General features: G+C 38.2%; 1 protein-coding gene across 3 annotated transcripts; it reads left to right on the top strand.

Moving 5' to 3' along the window:
- The first annotated feature begins 47 nt into the window (after nucleotides 1-47).
- WBP11 (WW domain binding protein 11) lies at nucleotides 48-23,589 on the top strand. 3 transcript variants are annotated; one of them, XM_049882534.1, is made up of 13 exons: nucleotides 48-266; nucleotides 1,057-1,107; nucleotides 1,857-1,974; nucleotides 2,751-2,782; nucleotides 3,613-3,706; nucleotides 14,016-14,212; nucleotides 15,509-15,642; nucleotides 15,809-16,008; nucleotides 16,285-16,476; nucleotides 18,774-18,875; nucleotides 19,275-19,568; nucleotides 20,534-20,716; nucleotides 22,476-23,589. In XM_049882534.1, exons 3-13 carry the CDS (start codon nucleotides 1,911-1,913, stop codon nucleotides 22,907-22,909), a joined length of 1,926 nt encoding a protein of 641 aa, XP_049738491.1. In that variant the 5' UTR covers nucleotides 48-266; nucleotides 1,057-1,107; nucleotides 1,857-1,910; the 3' UTR covers nucleotides 22,910-23,589. The 3 variants fall into 3 exon arrangements, with proteins under 3 accessions (XP_049738491.1, XP_049738493.1, XP_049738494.1); XM_049882536.1 differs by lacking the exon at nucleotides 1,057-1,107 and having other exon boundaries at nucleotides 1,890-1,974; XM_049882537.1 differs by lacking the exons at nucleotides 48-266; nucleotides 1,057-1,107 and adding an exon at nucleotides 2,900-2,976 and having other exon boundaries at nucleotides 1,920-1,974.
- Nucleotides 23,590-24,510: the final 921 nt, after the last annotated feature.

The raw sequence follows: 24,510 nt of genomic DNA, 5'->3' as shown, positions 1-24,510 counted from the left end.
CCAATTCGGTATTGTATTGGAGAGGAAAAGACTCTGGTCAGGGAGTTTTTTGGTACTCTCTATGGTTCCACGAAGGGGAAGCGCTAAGAGACCGTCGGTCCGAAGGGATAGGAAGTGACGTAGGTATGGTGGAGGGGGCGCGAGGTTTCAAGATGGCGGTGGCTGAGTGGCTGACGGAGAGGCAGGGGTGAAGGCCCTTACGAAGCAAAAGAAACTGGAAAGCGTCCCCGCCCCGCTTCTCGCAGTACCAGGATCCTAGCAGAAGTGTGAGTGTGCGGGATTGCCCACTCCGCTTCTTCCTCTCTCCCATCCCTTTCAGAGCCCCGTGTAGTTGCCTCGGGGATTCCAGGCCCCTCTGCCCTGCTCTTCCTCTCCGCGGTTGGAGTCTCCCGGGCCGATGCGGCGCGGCGTCCAGCAGTTAAGCGGCTGACTTCGCCCGGGTCAGTTAGCGCCGCCTCCTGTGCACGTTGACCGATTGCCTTAGGGCTGACGTCTAGTACCTCGAGTCAGGGTCAACCGTCGCTATGGTTTCGACAGTTGTTTCCCCTTTTGGTGGATGTGAACTCGGTCCCATTGGAGCCTCTTTGGCTGTTGAGAGTCCCCCACGGTTTTGTGGCCTGATTCCCGGCGGCTTCTGCTTTCAGACAAAAGTCAGTGCAGACTAAGGCGCCACTGTAAAGATGCCCTGTAATTCGTATGTTTTTATGTTTCAGCTGTGAGAAGACAAGGGCCATAACACAAGCCCGAGGATAAATAAGAGAGGAAAGGAAAAAAAAAAAATACAGGACATCAAATATATAAGAACTTATTTTTGCACCCGTTTCACGTGTTCGCGTCCCCACTCCCCATTTTTTCTGAGAAACTAAGATGCTAAATTAATTGCCACGGGAAAATCACTTAAGCATCTAGAGTAATCGGGGCAGTTGAACACTTACCGAAAGAGGTATTAACTGTAATCAACTCGTCCGAGAAAGCCTTTATAAAGAGTAGGAGAGGAAATATGTATTGTCTACCAAAAGTTTTACCTCATGATCTTCCCTTTCCCATCCTTTAAAGGTGTCTACTTTCAAAAGGGAGGAAATTTGTGAACCTTTATCACTGGAAAAAGTAAGTTTCAAAAAGATCTGTATCATTTGGGATAAGAAGAAGTGATATAATAGTGTTCTAAATTAATGAAAATGTTGCCTTACAAAATAACTTGCCTTCAAACACAATTATCCTTTTCAGGTAGTGTTAAAAAATACAAATCAGGAGTCACGTACTTGTGAGAAAAATACATATTTTAATAAATATTGAAGATAATGGAAGGTCAACATAATACTAATTTTGGGTATCTGAATTAAATACACTTAAAGTACTGTCTTGGAGGTTTTGGGAATTTACAGCATACATACCAAGAAAAACCGTGGAGAGCAGCATGAATGAACTATTTGTCTTTGAGCCCAGATTTTATTACCCCCATTCCCTTTTACTTCCATTTTCATCCTACACATGAATAAAAGGAGGATGTAGGAAAAGAACTAATGGCTTCTCGTGTTTGTGGTTTGTGCCATATCCTTGAAGCATTTTCTGGTTGATCTTTTTCAGCTGACAGTAAATGCTATGATCCATAATAAAAAAATTAACTTGGTGATTTAGTGACATCTAAAGTGCTCTTCAGACCCGTTATCTCTCTGAAGAATAATAAAAATCTAATTTTGGGTGGTCAAGAAAGTCGAGGCCATCTTTCTGGGACACTGACATCAAAACTAGGGAAAGAACTTGAAAACTTGACAGCCAACAGAGTGTTTTCTTATCAGAGATGTGTGGAGGAAGAAAGCCTATAGAAAAAAATAATCTATTTCTTTGTCTTACAGGTTTTTTTGTTTGTTTTGTTTTTAATAAACAAGTAAATCATATAGATTGCCAACATGGGACGAAGATCTACATCATCCACCAAGAGTGGAAAATTTATGAATCCCACAGACCAGGCCCGTAAGTGTCCATTAGTGTGGAATGACAAAGCAAAGATTGAGTGGTAAAAATTATAGTATCTCTACTAACATTCTGAATTTCAGTGATTTGCACTGTAGGGGAATTGGCTTAAAACTTTCTTTTGCAATTTGGAATTTCGAACAAGTTAGTTTTACGAACTGTTTAGTATTCTACAGTTTCTTTTTCCTTCAGAATCATAGTTATTTTTTAAGAAACTTAAAAATGCCTCAAAACATTATTTATTGTGACAGTCAGAGGGGCATTATTGGCATGGGGAGTCCTTGGGTAGTGCAAACAGTTAATGCTCTCAGCTGTTAACCAAAATGTCAGAGGTTCACATCTACCCAGAGGTGCCTTCGCAGAAAGGTCCAGAGATCCGCTTCCCAAAAATCAGCTATTGAAAACCCTGTGGAACACAGTTCTACTCTGACACACGTGGGATCACCAGGAGTTGGAGTTGACATGACAGCAGCTGTTTATTTTTTTAATTGACATCTAGTATGAGTAGAAGCAAGGGATGCTGCTAAATACAGTGCACCAGACAGCCTCCTGCTACAAAAAAAAAATAATAACCCAGTACAAGGAATTATCTAATTCCAAATGTCAGTAGTGCCAGAGTTGAGAAACCTTGCTATCATTATAAAAACTCAGATATGTTTTCCTAACCTAAAATAAGGAAATTAAGGTCCTTTCGTAGTTGAAATTGTGTTAAATTGATGATAATGCTAATGTTCAAGACTGGAAAGTTTTATCTTCTCTCCCTCTCTCTTTTAAAGGAAAGGAAGCCCGGAAGAGAGAATTAAAGAAGGTAGGATTTCAGATGCATCTTATATAAGTGTTGTTGGACATATCTTGTTATTTGGGACTAATGGATTTCAAAATAATGTTTCCAGTTATTTTCTGAAAAAGATACTTTGTTTCTTAGAACAAACCATAAAATTTCCTGAGCCAAAATACTGAGAAACTGAACTGAAATAACTTTTATGGATAAACTCATGACAGGTTAGAATCATATTTTTTAAATTCAATTATCTTTTCTAGTGAACTAAATACTTCTGAAAATTTTTTTTTCTAATTTTTTTTTTGCTATTTATTAAAACAACTGCTTCGTTAAAAGCTGCAGAATTAGTGAGTAGAAATAAATATAATGCTAAATAACTTCGTTAATCAGTTTTCCTGTTCAGGTAGCTATTGCATTTGTGGCACAGTGCTTCCCAAGAATAAGAAGGGATTTATTTCTTAGTATCATCCTTTATCACATTTAGGAAATGCAGATATTTAATATTTTTCTGTTTCATTGTGTAGCATTAATGCAAAATTTTCCTCTATAATTTTAGAATCGAGCTGCAACTTTTGTTGAAAAGAAATAATTTTTTAATGGAACTGCTAAAGATCTCAAGATTAAAAAAGATACTTCACTAAAAAAGCACATCTAATAAGTAACATTTATCTTTTTGACAAAAGTGAAAACATTTGAGAGCAAAAAAAAAAATGTCATAGCTGTTTCTGGTGATTGAAACAAATGATCGAAAACCAAAGGGAAGATCGACATTCAGTTTAAATAGATTCTTAAAGCAAATTAAAATAAAAACTCATGAGTGCCCAACTTTTCAACATTCCTCTTTTATTTTTCTTAAGAACAAAAAACAACGCATGATGGTACGAGCTGCGGTTTTAAAGATGAAAGATCCCAAACAGATTATCCGGGACATGGAGAAATTAGATGAAATGGGTAAGAGTTTGTATAAGGCTGGATTTTTACTACAGATATAACAGTCTAATACACATGGGGCAGGCAGGTAATGAGTAAAGCAATGTAGTCATGAGAATAGAAAAGCTTGATGGCATTTGACACTTGGGTTTTAGCATCAGGGAGATAACGGGGAGTGCTAAGAGGCTGATGGAAACTGGAAATCTCATTTCCAGGAATAAAAGGGAAGCCCTTATTTAGCTTTGGCTAATTGTTGTTAGGAGGTAATGAAAGCCTATTTTGACCGTCTCACTTTTTCGGAGAATACTAAAGTCTGCTTTTTGAAATTACCCTGGATTTTTTGTTTGTTTGTTTAATGTTGGCAACTACTATGTAATCTAAATATTAGACCGTCATGAATATGAGGCAATTTCCTATTTTTCTAATGAGAAGATCCAAAAAGATACCTGACCGTTTAGTAAAGGTGGTAAAGAAATCATCAAATACTTAAAATCAAGTTACGTAAACATTACATTAGGATATTCTCCCTTTTTTTCACATTTTGTAAAATATTTTCCTTTAATCACGTCATATGCGTCTTTAGTGTTGCTGCTTTGTCATTACTGGAATCATGTGTCATGATGGCATGTTATCTTTCTTTCCTTCCATCTAAGTTGCTTAAGAATCATTTGTATATTGCTGCCATTGGAAATTTAACCCTACCAAAAAATACCTGTTTGGATAACATTAGAACATTAGATTTTTTTGATTTTGTTTTTAATTTTTATTGTTTTAAGTGAAAGTTTACAAATCAAGTCAGCCTCTCATACAAAAATTTATATACACCTTGCTACATACTCCTAATTGCTCTCCTCCTAATGAGACAGCACACTCCTTCACTTTACTCTCTCTCTTCGTGTCCGTTCTGCCAGCTTCTGACCCCCTCTGCCCTCTCATCTCCCCTCCAGATGGGAGATGCCTACATATTCTCATGTATCTACTTGATCCAAGAAACTCATTCTTCAGCAGTATCATTTTCTATCCATTGTCCAGTCCAATCCCTGTCTGAAGAGTTGCCTTTGGGAATTGTTCCTGTCTTGGGCTAACAGAAGGTCTGGGGACCATGTCCACCGAAGTCTTCCTAGTCTCAGTCAGACCATTAAGTCTGGTCTTTTCATGTGATTTTGAGTTCTGCATTCCACTGCTCTGCTCCCTCAGGGGTTCTCTGTTGTGTTCCCTGTCAGGGCAGTCATCAGTTTTAGCCGGGCACCATCTAGTTCTTCTGGTCTCAGGCTGACGTTGTCTCTGCTTTTTGTGGCCCTTTCTGTCTCTTGGGCTCGTAATTATCTTGTGTCTTTGGTGTTCTTCATTTTCCTTTGTTCCAGGTGGGTTGAGACCAATTGATGTGTCTTACATGGCTGCTTGCTAGAGTTTAAAACCCCAGGTGCCGCTCTCCAAAGTGGGATGCAGAATGTTTTCTTAATAGATTTTATTATGCCAATTGACTTAGATGTCCCCCGAAACCATGGTCCCCAAACCCCTGCACCTGCTATGCTGGCCTTAGAAGGGTTCAGTTTATTCAGGAAACTTATTTGCTTTTGGTTTAGTCCAGTTGTTCTGACCCCTCCTGTACTCAGTGTTCTCTTACTTTTCACCTAAAGTAGTTCTTAAAAAAAGTGAGTACCCTTCTTCCTTCCTCCCTTCCTTCCCCTGCTTATAACCATCAAAGAATATTTTCTGCTCTGTTTAAACTATTTCTCGAGTTCTTATAATGGTGGTCTTATATAATATTTGTCATTATTACAACTGACTAATTTCACTCAGCATAGTGCCTTCCAGATTCCTCCATGTTAGGAAATGTTTCACAGATTGATCACTGTTTTTTATCGATGTGCAGAATTCCGTTGTGCAAATATGCCATGGTTCATCCATTCATCTATTGGTGGGCACCTTGGTTGCTTCCATCTTTTGTTATTGTAAACAGTGCTGCAGTGAACATGGGTGTGCGTATATCTGTTCCTGTAAAAGCTATTCTTTTTCTAGGATATATTCCAAGAAGTAGGATTGCTGGATTGTATTCTATTTGTAGTTTTTTAAGGAAGCGGCAAATCAGTTTCCGAAGTGGTTGTACCATTCGACATTCCCATCAGCAGTGAATAAGTGTTCCAGTCTCTCCACAACCTTTCCAACATTTATTATTTTGTGTTTTTTGGATTAATGCCAGCCTTGTTGGAATGAGATGGAATCTCATTGTAGCTTTGATTTGTGTTTCTCTAATGGCTAATGATTTTGAGCATTTTCTCATGTATGTGTTAGCTACCTGGATGTCTTCTTTAGTGAAGTGTCTGTTCATATCCTTTGCCCATTTTTTAATTGGGTTATTTGTCTTTTTGTAGTGGAGCTTTTGCAGTATCATGTAGATTTTAGAGATCAGACACTGGTCGGAAATGTCATAGCTAAAAACTTTTTCCCAGTCTGCAGGTAATGTTTTTACTCTTTGGGTGAAGCCTTTGGATGAGCATAGGTGTTTGATTTTTAGGAGCTCCCAGTTGTCTAGTTTCTCTTCTGCATTGTTAGTAATGTTTCGTATACTGTTCATGCAATGTATTAGGGCTCCTAACATTGTCCCTATTTTTTCTTCCATGATTTTTATTGTTTTAGTTCTTATATTTAGGTCTTTGATCAATTTTTTGAGTTAGTTTTTGTGCATGGTGGGAGGTACGGATCTTGTTTCATTTTTTTGCAAATGCGTATCCATTTTTGCCAGCACCGTTTGTTAAAAAGACTGTCTTTTCCGGATTTAACTGACTTTGAGGCTTTATCACATATCAGTTCCTCATATGTGCATGGATTTATGTTTGGATTCTCAATTCTGTTCTGTTGGTCTGTGTATCTGTTGTTGTACAAGTACCAGCCTGTCTGACTACTGTGGCGGTATAACGTTGTAAAATCAGGTAGAGTGAGGCCTCCCACTTTGTTGTTCTTTTTTCAGTAATGCTTTACTTATCCAGAGCCTCTTTCACTTCCATACAAAGTTGGTGATTTGTTTCTCCATCTCATTAAAAAATGCCGTTGGAATTAGGCTCAGAATTGCATTGTATCTATAGATCGCTTGTGGTAGAATAAACATTTTTACGATGTTAAGTCTTCCATCCATGAGCAAGGTATGTTTTTCCACTTAAGTAGGTCTCTTTTGGTTTCTTGGAGTAGTATCTTGTAGTTTTCTTTGTATAAGTCTGTTAAATTTCTGGTAAGATATATTCCTAATTAGTTTATCTTTTGGGGCTCCTGTACATGGTATTGGTTTTGTGATGTCCTCTTCGAAGTTCTTTTTGTTGGTCTAGAGGAATCCAACTGATTTTTGTATGTTTATCTTGTATCCTGATACTCTGCTGAACTCTTCTATTAGTTTCAGTAGTTTTCTTAAGGATTCTTTAGGGTTTTCTTTGTATAAGATCATGTCATCTGCAAATAGAGATACTTTTACTTCTTCCTTGCTAATCTGATGCCCTTTATTTCTTTATCTAGCCTAATTCCTCTGGCTAGGACCTCCAGCACAGTGTTGAATAAGAGTGATGATAAAGGGCATCCTTGTCTGGTTCCTGATCTCAAGGGGAATGCTTTCAGACTCTCTCCTCTTAGGATGATGTTGGCTCTCGGCTTTGTATATGTAATGCCCTTTATTGTGTTAAGGAATTATCCTTGTATTCCTATTTTGCTGAGAGTTTTTATCAAGAATGGGTGGTAAACTTTGTCAGATGCCTTTTTCTGCATCAATTGATAAGATGCTGTGGTTCTTGTCCTTTGTTTTATTTATGTGATGGATTACATTAATTGTTTTTCTAATGTTGAACCATCCCTGCATAGCTGGTATAAATCGCCCTTGATCGTGGTGAATTGTTTTTTTAATGTTGAATTCTATTAGCTAGAATTTTGTTGAGGATTTTTGCATCTAAGTTCATGAGGGATATAGGTCTGTAATTTTCTTTTTTTGTGGTGTCTTATACCTGGTTTTGGTATCAGGGATATGCTGGCTTTTCTATGCTCTGAAATATATTTAGTAGTGGTGTTAACTCTTATCAGAAAGTTTGGTAGAACTCTGCAGAAAACCGGCCAGGCCAGGGCTTTTCTTTGCTGGGAGTTTTTTGATGACCGTTTCAGCCTTTTCTTTTGTTATGTGTCTATTTGGTTGTTCTACCTCTGTGTTAGTTTAGGTAGTTAGTGTGTTTGTAGGAAATCATCCATTTCTTCTGGGTTTTCCAATTTGTTAGAGTACAGTTTTTCATAGCAATCTGATATGATTCTTTTAATTTCAGTTGGGTCTGTTGTAATATCACCCATCTCATTTCTTATTTGGGTCATTTGCGTTCTCTCCTGTTTTTCTTTTGTCAGTTTGGCCAGTGGTTTATCAATTTGGTTAATTTTTTCAAGGAACCAGCTTTGGTCTTGTTAATTCTTTCAATTGTTTTTCTGTTTTCTATTTCATTTAATTCTGCTCTAATTTTCATTATTTGCTTTCTTCTGGTGCCCGAGGGTTTTTTTTTTTTTTTGCTCTCTTTGTGTTTGTTCAAGTTGTAGGGATAATTCTTTGACTTTGGCCCTTTCTTCTGTTTGTATGTGTGCATTTATTGGTATAAATTGACCTCTGAGAACTGCTTTTGCCAAGTCCCAAAGGTTCAATTGGAAGTGTTTTCATTCCTCTTGTATTCTATGAATTTCTTTATTCCATCCTTAATGTCTGCTATAACCCAGTCTTTTTTGAGCAGGGTATTGTTCAGTTTCTAAGTGTTTGATTCCTTTTCCCTGCTTTTTTGTTATTGATTTCTACTTTCACAGCCTTATGGTCAGAGAAGATGCTTTGTAATATTTCAGTGTTTTGGATTCTGCTAAGGCTTGCTTTATGACTTAATACGTGGTCTAGTCTAGAGAATGTTCTGTGTGCACTAGAAAAGAAAGTATACTTGTCTGCTATTGGGTGGAGTGTTCTGTATATGTCTTCAAGGTCAAGTTGGTTGATTGTGGCATGTAGATCTTCTGTGTTTTTATTGAGTTTGTATCTGGATGTCCTGTCCTTCACTGAAAGTGGTATACTGAAGTCCCCTACTATAATTGTGGAGCTGTCTGTCTCACTCTTCAGTGCTCATAGAATTTGTTTTATGTATCTTGCGGCCCTGTGATTGGGTGCATATATATGTAATATGGTTATATCTTCTTGGTATATTGTCTCTTTAGTCATTATATTGTGTCTTTCCTTATCCCTTGAGGTGGATTGAACTTTAAAATCTGTTTTGTCCAATATTAATATTGCCACTCCTGCTCTTTTTTGATGGTTGTTTGCTTTACATATTTTTTCCATCCTTTGAATTTTACTTTGTTTGTGTCTCTAAGTCTAAGGTGTGTCTCTTGTAGGCAGCATATAGACGGATCTTGTTTTTTAACCCATTCTGCCACTCTCTGTCTCTCTATTGGCGCATTTAGTCCATTTACATTCAGGGTAATTATGGATAGGTATGAATTTAGTGCTGTCATCTTGATGACTTTTTGTGTATTGTTGACAGTTTGTTTTTCCCACTTCATTTCTTGCTCTGAGTAGTTTATATATTGTCTTTTCCTCTTATTCATTGTTGCTGATTTTGTTTCTGCTGAGTCTCTATTTTTTTCTTGTATTTTATTTTGTTGTGTAGAATAGTTTGTCTCCTTTGTCCTTACAGTAATATTTACCCCATTTTTCTAAAATTAAACCTGTTTTATTTCTTTCTATTGCCATGTCTTCCTCTCCATATGAAAGATCTATGACTACATTTCTTTTAGTCCCCCATTATTGTTTTAATGTTGTCATCTTTTACATAATAACATCACTGCTTCCCTGTTTGAGTGTTTTTGTATCTTGATTTATTTTTGTGATTTCCCTGTCTGGGTTGACATCTCATTGCTCTGTCCAGCATTCTAGTCTTGGGTTGATACCTGATATTATTGATTTTCTAACAAAAGAACTCCTTCTAGTATTTCTTGTTGTTTTGTATTGGTTTTTACGAATTTCCTAAACTTCTGTTTATTTGGAAACGTCCTAATTTCACTTTCATATTTGAGAGACAGTTTTTTTTGCCTTTTTTTTTTAATTTTTATTGTTCTTTAAGTGAAAGTTTACAAATCAAGTCAGTCTCTCATACAAAAATTTATATACATCTTGTTATGTACTCCTAATTGCTCTCACCTAATGAGACAGCACACTTCCTCCCTCTACTTTGTAAGTCATCCCATTGCCTTCTTGCCTGCATGGCTTCTGCTGAGTAGTCCAAGTTTATTCTTACTGACTCTCCTTTGTAGGTGACTTTTCGTTTATCCCTAGCTGCTCTTAAAATTCTTTATTTTTGGTTTTGGCAGTTTTGATTATGTCTTGGTGATTTTCTTTTAAAATTACCTAATGTGGAGTTTGTTGAACACCTTGGATAGATATCTTCTCATCTTTCACGATATTAGGAAAGTTTTCTGCCAGTAAATCTTCAACAGTTCTGTCTGTATTTTCTGTTGTCCCTCCCTGTCCAGATACTTCAATCACTCGTAGGTTATTTCTCTTGATAAGAGTCCCATAGGATTCTTAAGGTTTCTTCATTTTTTTGAATTCTTTTATCTGATTTTTCTTCAAATATATTGGTGCCAAGTGCTTTATCTTCAAGGTCTCCAGTTCTGCCGTCCACTGCTCAATTCTGCTCCTCTGACTTTCTATTGCGTTGTCTAATTCTGTAATTTTATTGTTAATCTTCTGAATTTCTGATTGCTGTCTGTCCATGGATTTTTCCAGCTTATTAAGTTTTCCATTATGTTCCTGAATAACCTTTTTAATTTCTTCAGCTGCTTTATCTGTGTGTTCCTAGGCTTGTTCTGCATATTGCCTGATCGCTTACCTAATGTCTTGAAGGGTACTGTATATTAATCTTTTGTATTCTGCATTTGGTAATTCCAGGAAACCACTTTCATTTAGAAGATCTCTTGATTCTTTGTTTTGAGAGTTTGTTGAAGTGATCATGGTCTGTTTCTTTATGTGATTTGATATGGACTGTTGTCTGCGAGCCATATGTAAGTTATTAGTTTATTTTATGTTTGCTTACTGTATCCTGGCTTCTTGCTTTGTTTTGTTTTGATATGCCCATATGGCCTGCTTGAATGAGCTAGCTTGATTATTTTCACGTTTGAAGCTCTGACATCCTGTGACCAGATGGCTAGAGCTGTTATCAGGTATATCAGTCTAAGAGTCCATTTACTTTTCTTGTGTGGATTCAGCTCAGGTGTCCAGGTAGCTGCTTATCAATGTGTGGTACCAGCTCTGTCCTACAGTCTTAGAGGGGCAGGGGTGATTGGTGTAGGTACCGGAATCTGGTTGCAGCAGGGGGTCATGCTCTGAACAAGGCAGGGGGCTGAGAATCATCCCCCAAGCTTGTCTGAGGAAACTGCGTCCCTCTTCCCTAGAGTATAAGGTGGGTGGGTTCTGCAGACGGACCATGGGCACCAGTGTTTCTGGTTGTAAGGACTGGGAGGTACCAGTTAACCTTGGACCCCTGTCGCGGGTGGCTGGGTGACATTAGTTGAGCCACCAGTCCTTAGGCCCCTGTTGTGGGTAGGTGAGGACCCTGTTTAATAGGCAAAGCAGTGTCAAACGTCAAACACCCACCTCTCCGCCGCACAGCTGAAACAGGTGCAGCCTGCCAGCAAGGGCCTTTTCTCCTGAAATAGGCCTCACAGGTCCATGCAGAGGGGAAAGGTACTGAAAGTCCACAGACCGCTTATGCCTGGACAAGAGCCGCTTCTGTTCTGAGCTCTCCGGCTTAGTGGAGCTGGCAGATTATCTTTTCCCCCAATTGCAAATTTATTCCTTCTCCAAGGCCTGGAGGATGGCTCTAGATGCTCATCCAGGCCTATCTTAGGCCCAGGGAAATCAATAGCCACTGAAGCTAGCTTGGGCGGGGACGGGGACGGGATGCAGTAAAATATACACAAGTACTTAGCTTTTGCCAAGAGCACTGTTCTTCTCTGGTTCCGGAGGTGTGAGTAGGCTGTGCAGCTGGCTGCTTCTCCCTGAGGAAACTGCAGCGAAACACTAGTACCAGCCTGGCACAGCTGCTCCCGGGAATGGTGCCTGAGGGCTCCGGGCAAGTCAGGTCTGGTAACTCCTCTCTGCTTCTGAACAGTCTTTGCGGGTCTTTGTTGTAAGAGGGCTCGCTGGAAGCATGTATCTATTCTACCATCTTGGCCCCACCTCCCTCTAGGTTTTTTTTAATTTGTTCTTTTATTAATGGAAGCTTTCAGACATGCAAAACTAAAATAATGTACTTAACTCCCATGTGCTCTTCAGCTGTCGACTGTTCAACTGTTTGCCAATTGTTTTTTCTTCTGCCTCCTGCCACCATTTTTTTAATTTCATTTTAAAGTGATCTTTAGAAGTTTAGTTTACAAAGATACCTAAACAGGTTCAGTGATTTGCCCAAAAACACGGAGATAGTAAATGAAAGAGGTACACTGGGACTCCTTGGTGAAACATTTAGTGGTGTTCAGAAGGTCTCTATCATGTGAAATGTGGGGCTAGGGTACTGGAAGGTTTCTGAAATAATATGGGAGATTCTGTATAGCAAGCCTGGCAAGAATTGAGTCAGGCTGCAAGATCGCGAATCTTTCCCATTTCAGCTGTAGCCGGTTCCGGTTGTTGTCCCTCAACTAAATATCAATGGGGACAGTTGCTATCCCTAGGGTGTTGTGTTATTACCTATTAAATAACCCAAAATTAATTTGTTTTAAAAGTAGGTAATAGTAATAACGAAGACTTATTGAACACCTACCTTGCTATGCACCAGTTCTTTTTCCATGTTAACTCATTTTGCCCTCAACCTCTTGAGGTTTGTGTATTGTCCCCATTTTACAGATAAGGAAACAGGCACAGAGAGATTAGATGAAGTGGCAAAGCTGCAGGTAAAACTCACTCAACACTTTTCTCCATTATGCTATGCTTGAAATAGGATGATGTAAGAATGTACCTTCTGGATATATAAATCATCAAGGTTAATAGGATTTGGGGAAGAAAGTAATTAAACTTGTTATTCTTCAAAAAAAAAAAGAGGAAACGAGAAGGGAACATTTCATCAGGGCTCTAGTTAAAATTTATAAAACTCAAACTAATTTAAACAGAAGAGCATATATATTGGCTCCCGTAATTGGGGAATCCCAGAGGAAAGCTGGTCTTGGAAACCCAGATAACATCATCAGAACTCTCCATCTGTCTGGTCTGCTCTATGTTAGCTTTATCAGGCACATTGCTTATGAACTTAGAATCGCAAATGGGACATATGTGTGGAATTAGTGGTGGCTGAGAGACAGCTCTAGGGTTTATTTCATTCCTACTTAACATCTCCAGAAGAGAATGTGAGCCCTTTCCTCCCACATCTACATTTAAAATTCTAGAGAAGGATCTGGTCTCTATTTGGATCATAAGTCAGTTTATCTCTGAGCCCCTTGCAAGGGACTGAGGAGGCTGTATTGACCAGGCAGGCCTGAGATTTGCACTTACCCTCTGGGGGCAGAAGACCTGAAATTGACCCCGTGTTGACACATGTGATCAGTTGGGGAGAGAAGGGTTGTCCAAGAGCTTGTCAAAAAACATGGGTCTATTATAAAAATCAGGTGAGACCACTCCTCAGAAAAGGGCATTGTCCTTGGTATAAAAAAAAACTAGGGAAACCCTCCATGAGATGGATTGACACAGTGGCTGCAACAATGGGCTCAAATATCAAGGATTATGAGGATGATGCAAGGACTGGGCAGTGTTTCATTCTGTTATACGAAAGGTCGTTATGAGAGCCATCTTGATGGCTACTAACAATAACAATTATAAAAACAATAGTTAAGTGCCTGTGGTGGAGTCAGACACTGCTGGATATTTTATTTATGATCACATTTAATCATCAGAGCTTTGTTGTAAAGTAATTGATTAACACCATTTTCCAAATAAGGAAGCTGAGGCTCAGAGTTCAAGTGCCCAAATTCTCAGAACTAAATGACCGAGCCACTATGCAAACTCAAATCTGTTTAACTAAAACTTCAGTGTATCAGATTTTCAACATAGCGGAGTAAAAATTGGTTTTTTATTATAGTGATGATGTTGTCAATTAGGTGACATCTCAGAAAAAGTAAAATCAATGGCCCTTTTAAAAGGGTGTTATGTTAATCAACATCTATTGTTCTTTTGAGTAAAACTGAAAAAAGAATACATAAGGAACACATAAAGAGGTCTTTATTAAATTATAGAATCTATTAATACATAAATGAAGTGTGTCTCATTCTCTTACATGCTTTTTCCTATCAGAGTTTAATCCAGTCCAACAACCACAGTTAAATGAGAAGGTGCTGAAAGACAAGCGTAAAAAGCTACGCGAAACCTTTGAACGTATTCTACGACTCTATGAAAAAGAAAATCCAGATATCTACAAAGAATTGAGAAAGCTAGAAGTAGAATATGAACAGAAGAGGGCACAACTTAGCCAATATTTTGATGCTGTTAAGGTAACTGAGTTTCTTTTGAAAGAAATAAAATGTTATACTGAGATTTACTCTTAAAAGTTAATGGGAGAATTACGTTGAACCTCTTACCCTTGGTAATTTCTTATAAAACTAAACATACACCTACTTTATGAGTCACTTCTACTTCTAGTTATATATTATACAAGAGATACGAATTCATCTGGTAATACAGTAATAGCCAAAAACTGAGAACAATCTAGGTGTTCATCAATAGCATAATGGATAAACTTTAAAAAAAAAAAACCCAAGCCCACTGCCATACAGTTGATTCTGACTCATAACAGCCCTATAGGACAGGGTAGAACTGCCTCATAGGGTTTCCAAGGTTGTAACCTTTAGAGAAGCAGACTGCCACATCTTTCTCCCATGGATTGGCTGGTGGGTTCAGACTGCTGACCTTTCAGTTAGCAGCTGAGCACTTAACCACTGCACCATCAAGGCCCCTTAATGGATAAACAAATTATACAGTGGAATACAACTTATCAATAAAAAATAGGAACAATCTACTGATACATGGAACAATACGAATAAATCTTAAAAACATGCTTAACTTCTTTTTATACTTTTTATTATATTGGTATGAAATTCCAGAACACTAAAACTAATCTGTGGAGGAAAATAATAGTGGTTGCCTCAGGATGGGATCAAGAGTTGACTGGGAAGGGGCATGAGGAACTTTGTAGGTACATGCATGTTGCCAAATTCATTGAACTTGTACATTTCATTGTGAATTTTAACTCAGAATTTAAAAAATTGTAAAAACACTAGTGGTATAGGTTTTTTTTTTTTTTTTGTAAAGTAGGTAGTGTGGGTCCGATCTTACAGATAAGGAAACTATAGAAACTTGCTCAGTGTCACACAGCTGATACATAGCAGAGATGCGACCAGGCGGACTGTTTTAGAGCCCCAGCAGTCCTTTACCATATCTTTATTGATACTGTTACCAAGAATATTAAAAATGGTGGCTTTGGTGCTAGGTACTCTTAACAGTTGGACTTCCCCTAAACAGTGGCTATTTCAAATCATAACTAAGAAGAATCAGTTGCTAATAAAGGGGAAGAAAAAACAGTTGGGTTTTGGTTCTTTTCAAGGAGATAAAGATTTCTTTCAATATTTTGATAGTCTTTGGAAGTAATTGAGACTTTGTATTCTTGTTTTTACATGCCATTTATCTTACAGAGAAAGCAAATCCAGATTCTGAAACAGCTGATGTTGAATTTTTAGTGTTAAGCTTGTGAATACTCTTATCATACTATTGAAAAATTATCTGTGTTTCAGAATGCTCAACATGTGGAAGTTGAAAGTATTCCTTTGCCAGATATGCCACATGCTCCTTCCAACATCTTGATCCAGGACATTCCACTTCCTGGTGCTCAGCCACCCTCCATCCTTAAGAAGACCTCAGCCTATGGGTAAGGGGACATTATCAAAACCAGATAATATTAAAAGCATCTTTCGACTGTCAATTGCTGAAATTAATTCAAGGGGAGATGAAAGACTGATCCCTTAAAAATTGTTTAGAAGAGGAAGTAAGTACCTCGTTACTGTTCCGTAATTACTGTAAAATTTTCTTTACAGACCTCCAACTCGGGCAGTTTCTATACTTCCTCTTCTTGGACATGGTGTTCCACGTTTGCCCCCTGGCAGAAAACCTCCCGGTCCTCCGCCTGGTCCACCTCCTCCTCAAGTCTTGCAGATGTATGGCCGTAAAGTGGGCTTTGCCTTAGATCTTCCTCCTCGTAGGCGAGATGAAGATATGTTATATAGTCCTGAACTTGGTAAGGAGTGACTATATTCCTTTTGCTCTTACTATCTTTTCACTGTCATTTTTTGGGTTGGCGCTGTTTGACATGTTGTTCAACTATGGGATCGTGTGTGTGTGTACACATAATTATTTCTAAATGGAGTTTGTTTCAAATAGGAACACTTCAGAAATCTTTTCACAATAAGTTATATTCTTAGTTGTAAACATAATATTTTTTGGTATTCCTGGGTACCATGTTGTGGAGGATCCAAGCATATTCCTTTTTCCATGCTCCTTCCCTCCTTTTCAGCTCAGCGAGGTCATGACGATGATGTTTCTAGCACCAGTGAAGATGATGGCTATCCTGAGGACATGGATCAAGATAAGCACGATGACAGCACTGATGACAGCGACACTGACAGATCAGAGGGAGAAAGTGAGGGGGATGAGTTTGTGCACCGTGGGGATAACGAGAGAGACAACAATGAAGAAAAAAAGTCAGGTATGTGTGACAAAAGTTCCATGGTATCAATAGCACATAAACTGAATGTCCTAATTTATTAAGGGATCTATGAAAGTAATTTTAAGCTTCTTAAAAGCAGGGACTATAGTTCTATTCATCTTTAAATTTCTAGAATTGCAAAGATTTTGACATGCAATAAGTACTTAGTAGATGAAAAAAATTAAATTGTCTAGGTAATAAAAAGCCTGTGTAATAAAGTCCACCCTTGGGGGAAAAAGATGATAGCTATTCAACAGCATAAAGATGTACTGTCACGGCACTGGGTTTGGTTTGGTTCTTTGGTATCCATAGGTATGTTTAGAAGAACTACATGAAAATATTGAGAAAACCAAATTACGTTGGGTTGAAGTCTATTGAAATAGCTGCATTCAGAGCCCTTTGACTTTTCTGTGTTGGTGGTATCCTACGTGAACCAGAACCAGAATTAAAATTCAGGTATACCTGTGAGGGGAATGTGATGGTTTAATTGAAACATATTGTGTCCATAATTAATTTGATGTGTTTGATTATTACAGATTCAAGCTGAGTTACATATACTTTAAAAAGGTGGTTATAGTATTCATTCTTCAAGAAAATTTTAAACATTTGTTAAAGAATTGTAGTAGGTACTGAACAATACAAAACATAGTTCTGTCACACCCCAGTAGTTTTGGAGCTTCTTTGGGATTGTTTTCTGTAGCTTACAACAGTCTGTAGTACTGGTAATGATAACAAATTTTTCTCCTGATACTACTTTTGGAATCATGTGTTTGTAAATCAATAATGTAGTTAAAAAGGGTGGATAGCGGGGGCTGGTAACAAAAAAATATAGAAAACTGTTCTTACATGGGAATGAGTGCTAAAAGGTAGAAAGCAGCTCTGTTTCTCTCTAGGACTGTGTGGTCTCTTACCTGCTTCATTTTTGTTTTTCTGCAGACTGGTTTTTCTTATCTATTGCATGTTTTACACAAATAATGCACACCTTTTGCATGTTTGCTAGCCACACCCCCTTCCCCAGGTATTTTCCTAAGCATGCTATGCTGATTTTTTTACTGCAACATGTAGAAGAGAATTGGCATGGCGGCTCTTGTGAGGGTGCCTCGAAGGGGGAGGGCATGGCTGGCAAACAAACCACAGAGGGCACGGTATTTGCATAAAATGCAGTATTCGTCAGAACATGTGCCGAAAATGCCTCCCCATTTTGCTTTATGATTTGCCATTCACTCAGCTAATATTTATGGACTTTTTACTACATGCAAGGCATTTTTCTAGGCACTAAGGATTTAAGGATAAACAGGTAAACAAACTTAAGATCTTGCCCACATGGAACTTATATCCTCTGTCTTAGTTACCTAGTGCTGCCATAACAAGTACCACAAATGGGTGACTTTAAAGAACAGAAATTTATTTCCTCACAGTCCTGGGGACTAAAAGCCAAATCAGGGCCTCGCCTTGTCATTTTCTCCCGTGAGTCCTCTCCAAGTTTACGGTATCTTCCTGTGATTCCTTGTTGTTCCTAACTTAGAAGTGATTAGGTTTAGAACCCACCCTACCCTAGTGTGATGTCATTAACATAAAAGAAAGCCCTATTTCCAAACAGTCATATTTACAGGTACAGGGGTCAGGATTTTAACATGTGTTTTGGGGATACACTGTTCACTCCATAACATTCTGTTGTAAAGGTTAATCCATCTGAAAATGCCCCTAATATTACACTGTTAGGATGAGGTTTACACCATATAGCCTAGTGGATAGCCTTTGTCAGGTGAAGAAGTTCTTTTCTGTTCCTGATTTGCTAAGAGTTGTTATCATAAATGCGTTTTAAGCATCTATTGGGATGTTATTAGAGTTAGATAGCACTCCATCTTTTCATATGCTCTTTAACAGGAAATTTCTGTAACTTCAGTTTGGTTGAATTTCCTTGTAAAATTATTTGGGTTTGGTGCCTTTGAAGGAGTAGATATGTGACTACCATTTTAATTTTATGTATTCTGGTCTTATCATCTCTTTGGCCAATTGTAGTAATTTATATTTTTCTAAAAAACTACTTATTGTTTTTATCTGAGTTTTTCAGTTTTATAGGCATAAAGTTGTTAATAGTATTTAAAATTTTAAATTTCTTGTATAGCATATATTTACCACTAGGTTGACACTTCATTTTTTCTTCTTAATGTGGCTATCTCTTCCTGTGCTTATCATGTGCAAGTAGTGTGCAGTGATTGTATCTAGTACTTTATAGTGTTTATTATATGAACATTTACTGAACTTTGTTGCTTCCCACCCTCCTGACCCCTTAGGCCTGAGTGTACGATTTGCAGATATGCCTGGAAAATCAAGGAAGAAAAAGAAGAACATGAAGGAGCTGACTCCTCTTCAAGCCATGATGCTTCGAATGGCAGGTAAGGCAGGGAAAGAACGTCTTTTAGTATTTCCCTCTGCCAGTTGCTTTACGTTCTCACGTTTAGTATCTCAGCAACCCTGAAGTAAGTAAGAAATCCTTGTTTTACTACACTTAAGGCTTAGAGATGTTAGTTGCTGAAAGTTACAGCTAGTACATATCTAAGCTGGCGTTGAAATCCAGCGTGTCTTCTTCTAAAACCTGGCTTCATCCCACTGTGCTACACTAGCATAGGTGAGCAGAATGCTTTTTGATTCTTCCGCATCTAAGCATTTTATTAAAGAAGACTATTCGTTAATTTTAAGAAAGCTTTTATCGAGCATGTGTCGTCACGCATTGCTGTTGTGTAGGCTGTAAAAATTGAATCAACTCCATCTACCTGGTGTAAAATTTCTTTCAGGTCAGGAAATCCCTGAGGAGGGACGGGAAGTAGAGGAATTTTCCGAAGATGATGATGATGACGATTCCGATGATTCTGAGGCAGAGAAGCAGTCACAGAAACAGCATAAAGAGGAGTCTCTCTCTGATGGCACGCCGCCTGGCTCGTCACAGCAGCAGGCTCCTCCACAGCCTCTTCCTCCTTCTCAGATACAGGCACCACCCATGCCAGGACCACCTCCTCTTGGACCACCACCTGCCCCGCCTTTACGGCCACCTGGACCACCTACAGGCCTTCCTCCTGGACCACCCCCAGGTGAGTACTCACATAATGTGAATAAACGTCAAATGTATTCAGGTCAAATGAGATTGGAGAAGTAAAGTCATTCCAGAAAATGTCATACGTTGTATTGATATTTTTTGTTTCTTCTTAGTGAAATTAAAAGATAAGTGAAGTGTATTCATTCCTAAAGCTTTTGTTTGTGATTCATACATAGTGCTTCTGGCAGCCACCTGTTTTTCTCCAAGTTACTCCTTTTTAGGGATTCTTAAGTTCTGATTACAGCAGGCAGAAACTCAAGCATATAAATAACTGAGGCATTTTTTAGTAATACTCTTTAATATGATAGGTTGTCCCAGTTCTCGTTTGGTATCCTGTGGGAGTAGGGCTCATGATCTCAGGTTGGGAATAGTTGGTTATCAGTATAATCTGTAGTTAGAAATGAGGAGATCAGTAATTTATCAAGTCTTCTGCTTCAAAGTTTAAAAATCTTATTTGCAATTCAAAACATCATATATGAGCTTTTTTGGCTGTTAATGACTTTGGTCCTTCATCCTACTATCAGTCAGCTGAGTTCATCCTTTTGTGATTGGTGCAGTACAGAATTGGTACAGTACCTTCTGTCATTTCCAGTGGCCCTTGTCTATATGTTAATGAGTTTCAGGGTGTTCTTAAAACGCCCTGCTTTATACTCCATTTTCAGTTTATACTGGAGCCATTTAATAATTATCATCTTTTGTACATTTACAACCAAGCAAAGCTGTGACTGAATATGCCTTTTGTCAGTGCTGGGAAATAAGAGAAATGATCTGTAACAGATTTAGTACCTTGTTTCTGGTGCAGGTATTTGTTGATTGAATTCTTTTTTTGCACGTTTCAGTCAGTTTTTGAAGTTACCTGATTTCAGGTTAAAGTGAATAATTCAAGCTATATTTGAGTTACCTTTATACCATAGTTATTCTTATATATTTGTTTGACATTAATCATTTTTCTCTTTTCAGGAGCTCCTCCATTCCTGAGACCACCTGGAATGCCAGGACTCCGAGGGCCCTTACCCCGGCTTTTACCTCCAGGACCACCCCCTGGCCGACCCCCTGGCCCACCTCCAGGCCCACCTCCAGGTCTGCCTCCTGGCCCTCCTCCTCGGGGACCTCCACCAAGGCTACCTCCCCCTGCACCTCCAGGTAACCCTTTCAATTTCTACGACAAAAACTTAAGTCCACTATATATTTCATCTGCTTTAAGGCATTCTTGAATATTTCAATACCCTGAAATCAAGGAGTGTCTTACAGTCAGTGGTGTTTTTTAATTGCTTTTGGCCTGGATTAAAGTCGTGTTCTTCCAGAGCAGTACATCCCCAGGTTATGAACATCTGACTTACGGGCAGCTCGTACTTGCCCTCTAATGTTGATGTAAATTTGCCCTCACTTTCAAATGATTGAACCAACCCCTAATCACAACAAAGTCTTTGTCCCAATCACCTTTCACATGCTGCACTTGAAGCTTTTAAATCATTGAAAAGGCTTTGGGCTTTTTCTTGCACTCAAGTAAGTCGAAATAAGAAACGGTACTGCCTGTTGACTTCTCTCCAAGTTTGCCTTAAAGTCACAGGAACAGATCTTGTTGTAACCCTGGAACTGACTATTTGCATTTCATTCTGCCTTGCATTAGGGAGATTTCTCCTAGCCAGAGATCATTGTGGATTAAATTCTCTACTACAGATTTTTTTAGGATGACATTTGTAATTATGAGTTTGTCACATATCTGCTTAGGGACCATCTTAAAGTTCACAATCACAGGGCAGATTTTTTCCTCCTCACTCTTCCTGGTGCCGAGATTAGACATGCAAGTTTCTTCGTCATCTTGTTATATCGGGCAGGTGTATTTCTGGTCACCACACTGAATGCCCCAATCTCATGTGAAGGCTTTAAGTTTCTCAACTTGAACTTTTCTGTGTTAGTTTTACACAGAACACATGTTATGATCGTTAGCATCTTAGATTCATTGAAGTATGGTACTTTATATTCAGCCTTAAAAGGTGCATTTGAAGAAAATTAAAATCAGCATCTCTGGTTATATGGTGATGGTATGCCTGAACCATCAATGAGACATGCTTTCTTTTCCAGTAATGGTGACGGATTCTGATTAGTTACATTCATTTCTGTCACTCGTGCATTTAATGACTGACTAAGGTTGAAGTTATATTTTCTGCCTGTTGAATACTTTGGGGGAGGAGGGAGAGAGAGGCAGGATGGTGTAGATATAAGGAAATAATACATGGGATCAGCTTCCTCACCTTGGCCTTAATAACATCTGTACCGTACAGCTAGATGAGAATCTTTGGACTGTTAAATTTGAAGTAATACTTGAAAGCAGTGATTTTTGTCAATTTTACTTTGTTTTAGAACAGTACAAATGGTTACTATAGATAATAGAGATTAAATTATAACACAGTAATACAGATTATTCCTGTAAGTACAAGGATACAGATTGAAGGTGAATATTGTTTTATAATAAAGTGTTCCTTAATATGACGATACATTCCAGAATTTCAGATAGCAAGCAGCATGAGTTCAGCTTATTTTCTGTGAATCATTGTCTATTTAAAAAAATACATATGTGTATGTATATATATCAACTTGTTTTTAATGTCCTTAATAGTCACCACTTAGGTCAGCGCCAACTCCTGGTGACCCCATCTGTGTCAGAATAGGACTGTGATCCTCATAGGTTTTCAGTGGCTGATATTTTGGAGGTAGATTGCCAGGACTTTCTTCTGAGGTGCCTCTGGGTAGGCTTACACTTCTGATTTGAACCTCCAGCCTTGCGGTTAGCAGTTAAGCGTGTTTACCGTTTTCACCACCCAGGGACTCCATCCTTCATAGGAGTTAAATTGTATTAGTTTTTGTGGTATTCATTCTGCTTGTTTACTTCATCATTTAGGTATCCCTCCACCTCGTCCCGGCATGATGCGCCCACCTTTGGTGCCTCCACTTGGACCTGCCCCACCTGGGCTTTTCCCACCAGCTCCCTTGCCAAACCCTGGGGTTTTAAGTGCCCCACCCAACTTGATTCAGCGACCCAAGGCGGATGATACAAGCGCAGCCACCATTGAGAAGAAAGCCACAGCAACCATCAGTGCCAAGCCACAGATCACTAATCCCAAAGCGGAGATTACTCGATTTGTGCCCACTGCACTGAGAGTTCGTCGGGAGAACAAAGGGGCAACTGCCACCCCTCAGAGAAAGCCAGAGGATGATTCTGCTGTGCCTCTTGCCAAAGCAGCCCCCAAATCTGGCCCTTCTGTCCCGCTTTCAGTACAAACTAAGGACGATGTGTATGAAGCTTTCATGAAAGAAATGGAAGGGCTGCTGTGACAGGTTTTGATGCCAGCACAGTTCACATCAGTGGTTTTGACTCTTCTTGTATGCTGTGGGCACTGGAGTAGAAATTTCTGAGAAAGCAGTTTATTTCACCCCATCTTTGCTTTTGTGTTTGAGTTATTTTTAATATTTTTTTGTAAATATTTTGTAATATTTCACTTGTGGTGAAATGGATCACAATGTCATTTCCTATTACAAAGCAGGATTGTGGGAAGAAAATGTACGATTCTTTGATGGAAATTATTTCCCACTGACCTCAACTTTGAGTGTTTCATGGAAAAAAAATAAATGTTCCACAAGGTATTCTCTGTTACTGATAGTGTATAATGTCTTTCTGTTTTATGGGCAGAAAAGAAGCTACACACACTCAGCTTTTAAGGAACTATCTGGTACAGAGTGAGAATTTAATGAAAATGTGATAAAGACTAAGTTTTTAAATTTTAAGGAATAAAGAGAAATAATTATTTTTCTTTAGGATTATCATATTGGCCTTAAAGAAATTGAGAGGTGTCACAAATATTTTGGTTCATCTTTTATTACATGGAAGGTAGTGGGTCTTAGTCATAAAGATTATTTACTTCTTCCAGAGCTTTGTGAATTTGATACTAAGTAAATAACAAGAGCTTTTAAACCAGAAATTAGAGAATGAGAAAAGGTTTTTTTTTTTCTTTTTTGAATGTTTAACACAACTAATTTCCATTTATGTCATTTTCTTTACAAAGTGCTTTAATAACTACCCAAGTAATCCTGAGAGGTAATTTTCCACTGGTATTTTCCTCCATTTTACAGATAAAAGCATTGAATATTGTAGGGCTTACGGTTTATCCAGTGGCGCAAAGTGTGTATTTCATACACATGTATGCACGTGCATACATACGTGTATGTATTTGTTTAGACAAGGCACACATACTCTTTCTTAAGACTGCATCTTAAATGCCTTTACCATATAAATCCCATACCATTAAAAACTGGTAAGCAGTATCCTAAAAGTAGCACAATAATTAATTTCTCTGTAGCCTGTTTCTTGAATGTATTTTAGATTTTTATTCTGATATTTTGTGTGTGTGTGGCTTTCTTTGGAAGTTATTTATTCGTTCAGATTAAAGCAAATCCTGCCAGTGAGTTTACAGGCCATTTAAATCAGCAGGTTAATTCTTTGTTTAGATGTAAGAATGGAGTATAATTAATTATATCATCCAATCAATATTTTCATTATAGTTTGACCACAGTTAAATACAATTATTCTCCAGTACTTGCTCTGTAGTATTTTTACTGTTTTTGCTTCAAGTTGATATTCTATCTGGGGTAAATGTCTGTTTGATGTTAACGTAGGGAAGCTGTTAACCATTTATCAGAGACATTTCCTAATATTGCTAGTTTTATTTTCTGGAAATGCTTTCAGTGGCGAAACCTGACACATTTGATACATCAGCTCTATCTGCAAGAAAAGAGAATCAGTAATTCTGATTTTGAGTAGGCATGTGTTATAATTTTTACTTCATGGCTACATAAAAATACTTGCTCTAATTTGATCACTGCTATGAAATGTAAAAATCATTTTGAACTTCCTTTTACTCTCTTGCTGAGCTTTAAGT

The sequence above is a fragment of the Elephas maximus genome, chromosome 4 (genome assembly GCF_024166365.1).
Source record: "Elephas maximus indicus isolate mEleMax1 chromosome 4, mEleMax1 primary haplotype, whole genome shotgun sequence".
NCBI classification, from domain to species: domain Eukaryota; kingdom Metazoa; phylum Chordata; class Mammalia; order Proboscidea; family Elephantidae; genus Elephas; species Elephas maximus.
This window is presented reverse-complemented; position numbering and strand designations above follow the sequence as displayed.